At 35.2% G+C, this 11,338-nt stretch overlaps 1 protein-coding gene across 1 annotated transcript; it reads right to left on the reverse strand.

The window, feature by feature from the left end:
• Positions 1-699, reverse strand: LOC113324252 (F-box/kelch-repeat protein At3g06240-like). Its single transcript, XM_026572572.1, has one exon. The coding sequence runs from the start codon at positions 697-699 to the stop codon at positions 1-3; it is 699 nt and encodes a 232-aa protein (XP_026428357.1).
• Positions 700-11,338: the final 10,639 nt, after the last annotated feature.

An 11,338-nucleotide genomic window follows, 5' to 3' on the forward strand; every position in this document is an offset into this window, starting at 1 on the left:
TCAAAGATCAAAAGAAAGTAAAACTTTGGAGTCGTCTGTTAACCAGTGAAGAGCTCCGTTGAAGTACAATGGTGTTGGCTGTGATCGGCAAGGGATTATATAAGGGACGTTATGCAGAGCAGTACCCCACGAATTTGATGCTAATGAATAGACCTTGATTTGAGTGCCACGAGTTCTATCGACAAAGCTTTCAAACCTCACCAACTTGCAGTCCTGAGTCTTGGGGTCATAACCGAATCCATATATACACCAGGAAAGTGGTGTTTGGGATTGTTGATTTTCATCAACCAGTTGTAACTTGTGTACAATCTTGTGTTGTTTACTAGACGGATTCCAAAAGCAAATTAGGTTTGGCTGTGGACGTATGCAAACTAAGCCATTACAAGAACCCAGAATACCGAGGGCAGCCTCATACTTCTTATTATACTTCTTTTTATTGTAGAAAGGGTAATCGACAATCTCAACAGCCCCAGATAGTATTGAGTTATAAGCATCTATGGAATAGAGAACGTTTCCCTTACAAGCAAGAATCTTAATCGGATTATTGCTCTTCTTCTGGGCAACACAGTGCCTCTGGCAGAACTTTATGTCATCGAATAGCTGACGCCATGATTTGCACACGCACTTAAATCTCAAAATTGATTTCACTGGTAACCTTGTAAGAATATCAATCATGATATCTCCCGGGAGTGTCGACATCGATGATGATAATAATAATAATGGAGATTGATTGTGGTTTTTCTTTCTCTTGATTGTTTCTTCTTCGCAAACTAATGAGATGAGATTTCTGGATGATTGAACATCTCTTCTCTTATATACTACTCCCTCCGTTCCTTTTTAATAGGTTGATTTTGTTTTTAGAGAAATTTAAAGAAATTAAGAGAACTAATCATTGAAAGTGGTCATCATGAGTCATGACACTTGTCAATAAAAGAAGTGAAGTGAAGTGGTCTCATAACATTTGTACGCAAAAGAAATATACTGAAATGATCCACATGACACGTGTCATCAAAAGAAGTTAAGAGAAAAGTGGTCCCAAAAAATTAAAGTAACATTTGACTTTCCCAATTAGGAAATCAGCCTAATTTTTGAAACATTTATTTATAAAAACCAGCCTATTAAAAAAGAACGGAAAGAGTATAAACTGGGGCGTTCATTTAAGGAAAGTTTCCACTTTCAGGTACGCGTGAACGAGTCGGTTCTATTGATAAAGAAATTTCCAATGTTGCTATGGGGAGCTAGCTGCCGTAAATAGAACCACAAATTTTCTCTTGGTAGATTAATTAAATGCCCCTATAATATTTGCCCAACACAAATACCCTCCCCAAAATAATTATGCCCTCCCCTGAAAAACACGGACAATTAGATTAATATAATGCCCCTTAATATAATTAAAGATTATAACGCTACAGTACTTCAGTAGCCGTTACGCACGTACATGATCTCTTTCTCTCCATCTCTTTACTCTCGTTATGTAACTACAGAAGAAGGAAAAAAAAAGTTTGAATAAAAAATCGAAAGAGAAACCATCGATCAAAACTGAAAAGAAATCGTCAATCTATTTAAATCTCAGTTATAAATCTCATTAGAATCATTTTTAGTTTCAACAATCAAAAAAATTGAGAAGAAATGATAGAAAATTAAGGTTTACTGAGTAGGAAGATCCAAACACAAGATTCAAACAGGTAAACACGATTTTCATCTTTTACTTACTGTTATTGTCGAAGATTTTGTTTTCGATGATGATTTCTTAAGGTTTTGATTTCGAATTTGAGTTTCAGTTTCTGAAAAGAAAAAATTGCATGTATAATTTGATGCCGATTACTATGATTTTGTTTGGGATATAATTAGTTTTGTATTAATTATTTTTGTTTGATTTCAAAGTTGCAGATGCAGTTGATAGAGGTAAGGAACTGATTTCAAATTATTCTACACTTTCTGTGTGTATTGATCAGTATACCAATAACATGGTTATACTCTGCATGATAATTATAATGTTGTTGTTTAGAATTGATAATTCTGTAAAACAAGAGAAGTTACAGTTGATATTGATGTTGATGTTAAACAATAGACTAGGGTCAACAACAGGAGTTGATTCCATATCATACCAATAACATGGTTTAACAATAGTAATTGATGCAATTTATGGGATCAACAACAGAAGTTGATGTCATATTATAGCAGTAAAATGGTTCAACAACAGAAGTTGATCCATTAATATTATTGTTCTCTTAGGGTTCGTTTGGCACAAGAAGGAGTTCAATTTCTAGGTAGTTCAAACAACCTAGAAAACCAACTACCTAGAAATTCAACTGCCTCCGTGCAATATTTGTTGTTTGGCATCAAAATTGAATATAGGTGGAAAATAAGGTTAAGAATAGTTCTTACTGAAAGCAAGCTTTCACGAAAAGAGATAAGAAGAATCAAAGCTTTTCTGACAGTGTGAATCGTTTGAAATCAAGATCCGTTTGTGCTGAAATTATTTGATAAACCAATTTGGTTTTCTAATCTGTTCGATTAGTACATACGAGAATCAGGAAATTAGAGAGGGGAAATGGTATATTATGGTTCATTATTGTACCGAAACAAAAACAAGAAGAACACCATTCAATCATGAAATCTTCTTTTCTCTGGATTAGATTTACAATCCAGATTTAATTGGCTCTCAAAAAAATCTATGGTTTGGTATTTCATCAAAAGATGATTGATAAAAGTTTAATTTGCTCTGAAAAAAATAAAAATCTAGGGTTTGGTATTTCATCAAAAGATGATTGATAGAAGTGTATGAGAAATAAGAGAACTGAAATTTGATAACAACCCATGATGAAAACATTGGAACATAGTGTGATTTCTCGGATTAAGCTTATGGCTGAACACGAAAGAGAAAGGGGGAAAATGGGGAAGAAGGAGAAAAGGATGGAAAAAAAGAGAGGAGTTTGAAATCCCAGGATTTAGGTGTCAACTTGTTTTCCACTGATCGAAGGAAAATAAGTTCCCGAGAAAATGGAATGACCCCTAAAATAGTTGTGCCAAATACTCATAAAATCAATCACCTCCTCCAACTACCTCCCCCAACTCAACTCCACCATAAAATTTATGGTTCCAAACGCACTCTTAGTTCTTCATGTTAATGTTATTATTGTTCTCTGTGTTGTGTGAGTTTTAAACTAATAGCATGTTGATGATAAGTGTACAAATGAATAGTTTTACAGTTATTTGTTGAATGTTGAATATTGATAATGGTTCTGTAAACTTCAAATGAATAAGAATAGGAGTTGATGTCTTAGTGCTTGTTGTTGATGCTTGGTAGACAATAGTTGATGCCATATAACATGGTTCAACAACAGAAGTGGATGCCATAATGGGATCAACAATAATAGTTGATCACATAAAATTGAATCAACAATAGGAGTTGATCCCATTTGATGGTATCAAAAACAGTTGTTGATCCCTTTTTAGTAACTGTTTAACTGTCATTGTTGTGATTATTGAATAAATTAGAAGGCTGACTATATTAGTGCTGTTTGAAATAGATAAAAGGAACAAGAAGATCACCGAGGATAAATGCGAAAGTAAAGAATAATATGATTCACAACCTATCGGTGAAAATGTTTCCCCCAAAAGGAAGAGGGTGAACAAGAAGTTGTTGATGGAAGAACAACAAGAAACTCAAGAAGATGTACCAACCAAAAAGAAGAGGGTGAACAAGAAATTATTGGAAGAAAGAAGAATAACGGAGAAAAATGATAGACCAACAAAGGAGATACAAGAAGATTTAGAAGAAAAAGAATCACAAAGGGTTGAGAAAGTTAGAGCAACAAAGCGGAAAAGGGAGAATAAAAAGAAAGCAAAGGTAGAGAAGAAGAAGAAGATTGAAGAAGAACAAGTAAGAAAAGGAAATAAAAAAATGGTAATTGAAGAATCAGAACAAGAGGAAGAAGAAGATTCAGACGAAAAAGAGGACGAATCAGAGGAGGAGGGAGAAGAATCAGAGGAAGAAAAAGTAAATGAAGAATCAAATGTGAAGCCGAAAAAGGAGCTCAAAGGTAACAATATAGATTTGTGTTTTATGCTGCAATATTAATGAAATAAGTTGTTTAAATATTAAAAAGAAATATGTCAATTTTTGAGTTTCATTTATGCAGGTAGGCCAAGGGAAAATGAAGTTGCATTTAAAGGAGGTCTCATTCCACTGGTTGAAATGGGGAGTTTTCTACACAAGATGTTTGAAGAAGAAGAAGAAGGAAATCCGAAGAAACCATTCCTTGCAAACGCACTGAAGACAAATCCTTTCTGGGACTTCTTCAACCCATTATACACACCATACAACAACAATGTAGTGACTCCTAAATGGTTAGAGAGAATCAATCTAGCAATACGGCTGCTGCCTAGTGGATTTGATAAAGAAAAGAAAAGTTGACATTTGGAGATCCCAAAAATGAAGAGAATTATACATAGTGCTCTCTCGAGGCAAGAGAATTTGAGCTGATCTTCAAAATAAAAAGAATTTCATAGAGTGAAGAGTTCAGCAGGAAACTTAAATCAAAGCACCAAGATGAATGCAGGGAATTCTTGAATAAGAAGTTCATACCAGAGAAAGAGAAAGATTTTCAGGATAAAATAAATAAGAATGAGGTAGAAAACAAACAATGGATTGCAGCTAGAGACGAGTCAGACCCAAAATATTTTGTCAGACTTTTTATCATGTGGTCATGTGCGGTGGTTTTCTTCCCAGATCCTGGAACAACAAGATTTGCGAAGAAATGGTTACCTCATGTTCTACAAATGCATGCAGTGTCATGGCCAGATCACATGGTAGATTATTTGCTTTCGCACATATCAAAACAAAAAGGAAAAAAAGGGATAGTTATTGGATGCACTTCAATGCTACCGGTAAGTGAAATTCATTTATTTCAAAGCAAAAATGTTTATAGTTGTACATAGCAAAATGTTCAATACAGTAAATAAATACCAACATCTTTTATTTCTTTGCATCCAGTATTGGTTCTGTGAACACACTGGGGACTACATCGAGAAGAGGCAAGGTTTTGAAACCAGAATTCCGAGATTCCTAAGATGGAACCAGCACACATTGTTCAATAAACTTCGGAATGAATTTTACAAAAAAGGTGGAGCGAAAATAGACATGACTTGGTTTGATCATAAGGTATTTTTTCTCTTACTATATTTAAATTTACTAGTACAGAATACTGATTTTTTGTGTATCAACAATGGTAGTTGATCCCAACAAAATGGATCAACAACCAAAGTTGACAGAAAATTAACTGAAATCTACTGCAGCTAGGTATGATTATGCAAATTATTTTGTATCTGTGTATTTAAATTAGAGCTGGTTCAGATTAGGATTAGGAAAACAAGTTTGATTATAGATGATAGAGTTAAAGAAATGATACCGAGTTTCCATCTGAAATGTATTACACATTTAGTGTATCAACAAATGAAAGTTGATCCCCAATGAATGGAATCAACAACCAAAGTTGGCACAAAAATCTGAAATGTATATTGATTTTCTGTATAAACAATGGAAGTTGATTCCCAATGAATGGAATCAACAACCAAAGTTGACATCAGATCTGAAATGTACTCCACTTATATATTGCTGCAATTTCATATACGTCGCACCTCACTTGGGGGCTACGCCCCCTCGTGAAAGATATATTAAGGGTAGAATGTGAGAAAAAATATATTATTTCCCCCCCAAAAAAAATACTTTGCTCACTGTATTGCACAGTGGTTTGCAGGTTCATGAAGATTTTGTTGATACGGTTACAGAAGATGAGATGTATTTGATAGACCTATCAGCACCAGCACGACAATTGGAAGTTGAGAGGCAGAGGAATGAGGAGCTAATAGAAGAAAACTTGTTTCTTTAGTGTGAGAAGCAAGATATCACTTATCAGAGAAGGGGACAAACAACTAAATTGATGAAAAGCATAATCTTCATGAAGAATATTATTGACAAAAACAAGGACAAGATTTAGTTGCAACCTGCAGATGAACAGAGCCTTGAAGATATTGCTAAACAAGTGAAGGAATGGAGAGAAAAGGAAGAATAGGAAAAAGAGAGAACGATCCATCTAGAAACTTTAAATAGCTATTTATGAACAACTTCATCACCGATAATACAAAACCCAGACAATGCTCCCTGTCACTCAAACTAGCCAAGCAATTTTACTTTTCTACCAATGTCTTCTATGTAAAAACTTCCATAAAAATTAATTTCGTCAAGATTTAACACTCACAAAATTTCTTTAGAATCACCGAAGAGAAATTAAGAAAGATAGATTAAGGAGTAACCTTATTACTATAGTTAATTGTTGGTGAGACAAACTATGTCACTTCGTTAATTAAAATCTAAAAGATGATGCTGATCAGAGCACATATCTCTGAACTATGTTGAAAAGCAAAGAAACCTACATTGAAATCTCCGGTTAGATCTTTCGAAACATAAATAACCACATTATAAAGAGATAATCCCAGTGCGTTTCTTCCTCAATCCATAACTCTTTCTTCCAAAAAAAAAGAAAGAAAAAAACTGATACAAAAAAGATCCCAACACTGATACAAAATGATTTTTTTTTTTTTGAAACATCTGACGCAGAATGATGAAAGCCTTTTATTCTTTTCCCCCCAGAAGACTTCAGTTCTTTGATCCTGGTAAACAACTGAAAATTTTATTGTGCTGAGCTGGTGTTTAATACTTTGCAAAGGTATTATAGTCCAAGTCACCCAAATAGTTTGGAACGGTCTCATTTAATGGGTTAATTACGATTTTTGCTCTCCTCGGATCATATTTTGCTCTCCTTCTAACAAAAATCAAAAACTTTAAAAACGTTCCCACTCAGTTCATCACTGAGAAGATGTTGGTAAAATTGGCATCCCGATCGCAGCGGAAATCAGGATCACAAAGAGCAATTGGTGATTTTAACCAAATAAGGATGAAATAACAAGAGAGACAGAAGATAAACAAACACACAACCACAACACAAGATATACGTGGTTCACCTTTACAGGCTACATCCACGGCCAACACCACCAGAAAAACTTTCATTAAATCAAATACCATTACATGATCTTTCCGTAATCCAAGACAAGACCAAAGAGTTAACAAGACATACCCGAGAACACCATCGAAGAAACCATAGAAACCAATTCTCTAATCATTCCTCAAACCATCCTCATGTCTTCTCTTCTACACCGTCTTCATAGATGCTTGTAACAGAGGAGAAACATGGAAACACTAAAAATTAGGTTAAGGGCAAAGCCCCGAACCCTAAACACTAGAACTCCAAAATCCTCTCTCTACAAGTTTTTCTATCACACCGATATTGACCTTCACGGTAGCACAAAATCCTCCCTAGCTACCAAAGAGAACAAAATTCTAAACACAATGATTTACCACTCTTTTAGGTTGGATTACCACAAACCCACAATTCTAGTCCTATATATAGAGAACACAAACTTAACCACCAAGTATTAGTATCTTAATAGGAACCAAACTCTTCTCTAAAATATTTCCTACTCCAATTAGGAAATCCACCCAATGTGGAATTGGGCCTAAAAAGAAAATCCACCATTTCCTAACAATCTCCACCTTGGATCATACTTTCAAGCATGAGAAGATTACAGGAAATTGCCTTCGTCTTCCACTAGAGTTGTTCACCATCTCTATATACCCGTAGAATTACCTTTGAAGCTCACACCGAACTTCCATCTTCATAAAACCATCTCTTCGACCAAAAACACCATGACATTGATAAAATTCTTCAAACCATCTTCTATATGAAGAATACTTGCGAAATTGATCATGTTTCACTAACACCATAAAAATATTCAATCACCATAAACGAATCCTTGCACAGACTCCACCATTGATCACCAAAAGAACCATCCAGAAGAATCACCGCTAGATCCACCTAACCAGTAAGCTAAAACATATTGAATTCTAATCCAGAAAGGAAGAATTAACTTCAATATCATACTCCAGAACATGTCATGATTACCGTGTATCTGAAATAAACCATCAGATATCCCCACTGTGATTAACAGGCTTAATCCTTTAAACGATTCCCAAAGCCATCACCAACCTGACATACTTTTTCCACCATCACACCCAACATACTCGCTTAGAATATATACCGTGTGAATGTCCATATTACCGTGGTACATGCTTTCGAGATATGGAACATTTTTGATATTACGTGCAAGCCATCAAGAATACTTTAACATAGACTTAAGAACATAAATCTCTAGCATCTCGTGCATACCTTCGAAGCGTTGCTGGACTTGCTTCTACATGAGACCTCACAGCCCCATCCTTTCTTCAAACTTTGTAACCCATTCTTTATAGTGTTTGATTACTAACACTCTTCAAGAAGTAAATATGTATTCCACCTCATTCAGCCTTATTTTGCATCCCATAACACATCACAAAAAACCAAACGAACAACATACACTTCTACCAGGTTGAACCTCCGATTTGTAAATCACATCACAAATCCATCTTTGTGTAAACACCGGTTAAAACATTATCTTCAAAAAATATTTCTCCACCCGAACAATAAACCAACATTCAATTACATGTTCAATCACACACGCCCATCCAAGGGCTCTGATACTAATTGTTGGTAAAATTGGCATCCCGAGCGCAACGGAAATCAGGATCACAAAGGGCAACTGGTGATTTTAACCAAATAAGGGAGAAATAACAAGAGAGACAGAAGATAAACAAACACACAACCACAACACAAGATATACGTGGTTCACCTTTACAGGCTACATCCACATCCAACACCACCAGAAAAACTTCCATTAAATCAAATACCATTACATGATCTTTCCGTAACCCAAGACAAGACCAAAGAGTTAACAAGACATACCCGAGAACACCATCGAAGAAACCATAGAAACCAATTCTCTAATCATTGCTCAAACCAGCCTCATGTCTTCTCTTCTACACCGTCTTCATAGCTTCTTGTAACAGAGGAGAAACATGGAAACACTAAAAATTAGGTTAAGGGCAAAGATCCGAATCCTAAATACTAGAACTCCAAAATCCTCTCTCTACAAGTTTTTCTATCACACCGATATTGACCTTCACGGTAGCACACAATCCTCCCTACCAGAAAGAACAAAATCCTAAGCACAAGCATTTTCCACTCTTCTAGGTTGGATTACCACAAACCCACAATTCTAGTCCTATATATAGAAAAAAAAACTTGACCACAAAGTATTAGTATCCTAATAAGAACCAAACTCTTCCCCAAAATATTTCTTACTCCAATTAGGAAATCCACCCAATGTGGAATTGGGCCTAAAAAAAAAACCCACCGTTTCCTAACAGAAGAGATTCTAGCCAAGTTGGAAATGTTGTATGCTAACATTGATCATTCTTACCAATTCTATTCAAGGCTGGTTCTGAATCTTTTTTGCCAAAAAACGTATACAAAAAAATTGCCCCCATAATTATATTTTGTTTCTTGACACTGCGGTAATACTTAACAAGAGAATTTTTCAACTTTTCTTTTGGCTGAGTGCTTGTTTTTCTTCTTAGGCGGAGGCGTACCTGCAATAAACAAGAGCTATTTAACATTTCTCAGTTATAACTTGAAATTGAATTACTAGAAACCTAAAACATTTTCATAGGGTACAAGTGGAGGCGTACATCAACTAATGCTTACAATTAGTTAATATCTCGTACAGTTAACAAGTCAATGCCTTTGGCTTTTACTGAAGAGTCTGCATAAAATCCCTTGAAGACTATCTATTTCATGAAGTCATTAAGTTGATTACTCAAAACTTAACCAAATATCTCTGAAAAAGTGATACTTCACATTACGTTTCAGAAAAAGGGATATTTTCACTCCATTCAGGAAAAATGATACTTTTGCTCGTCTTAGAAAAAGTGATATTTTCGTTTCATTTCAGGAAAAGTGATACTTTCGCTCCGTTTCTGAAAAAGTATCACCACCACAAAGGATGCATAACACATCATGCAATCATATTTTGGTTTATGGATCAACTAATTTACAGTTTCTAGAAAAGTGATACTTTCACATTCCATTTCAGAAAAACTGATACTTTCTCATTGTTTCAGAAAAAGTGATACTTATGCTCTATTTTCTGAAACAAGGCGAAAGTATCATTTTTTCTGAAATGGGGAGAAAGTAGTCGTAGATAAACCCCATCTTCATATTCTTCGTCGACCCTCCCACCGCGGCGACGGTTGTATTAGTGGTAAATAAGTTTCCAACCTAAAAACTCGTCTCCAATCATTTTCTAAATCCTTCGAAGGATCTTCCTCTTCTTCATTGCCTTTGTGATCAACTTTTCCCTGGATTTTACTTATGGTGGCACTTTCTCCCTTATTTTTCTCCTTGTCTTTGAATCCTTCCACGATTTTTTTAGTTGCTTCGCGGAAATGAGAATACACATTCTTTTGAATATGCCAAGTACATGATAAACTTCGTGCTTCGGGAAAAACAATACCATTGATTAATGCTTGTTCATTTTCGATGACAATAACCGAAGGAAAGTTTGTTGGAGAGTAAAGTGATCTCATATTTTGCAAGGCCCATTCGTAAATCTCTATTAGCTCAGCACTCATGAATGCAAAAGCAATAGAGAATGTAATTCCCATAGATGTCATACCCGCCGCATGAAACAAAGGCATCTTCCACTTGTTTGTGTTGTATGTACAATCAATAATCACACTGAAGGAAAATACTTAGCCTATATTGTAGATTGGGGATTGGCCCAAATTATATCGGTCACCTCACTTATATCAGGATTTCTCCTATTGCATGTTACATAATGAGCGTCGTCGAGATATTTATGAAGTAGTTGCATTCTCGTCCTCCCAGCACCCTCCTTTGCCGATGCTTTTGGATGCAATTGTCAATGTACTTCACAATTGAATGATTGTCTTTAAATTTTCTCTTCAAAACAACAAGAATCTGTCTAGGTGGCATACCGTGTTCGTGGAAAGAAATAACAAATTTCTCTTCATCTTCTGTTAATATACCTACAAATGAATGTACCACAAGATAATGTGGATGAGGATGGTTATGGTGTCACACTTTAACAACCAAATTCCATTTTGAAGCTGCTATACAAGTCGAACGCAATTTAAAGGGACATCCATCCTTTTTTGAGCCAGTTCCTTTTCTACATTAGTTTAGAAGGAGTCATTGTGTGTTTTCCTTTCTTATATTTCCCACCTTTATCGCATCCAAATACAATGAATGAACCTCTTACACCTTTATTCTTATTCGACAACCTTGCAATCACAACAACATTATTGTTTTTTATACCTATA

Source organism: Papaver somniferum, chromosome 11 (assembly GCF_003573695.1).
Source record: "Papaver somniferum cultivar HN1 chromosome 11, ASM357369v1, whole genome shotgun sequence".
Lineage (NCBI taxonomy): Eukaryota > Viridiplantae > Streptophyta > Magnoliopsida > Ranunculales > Papaveraceae > Papaver > Papaver somniferum.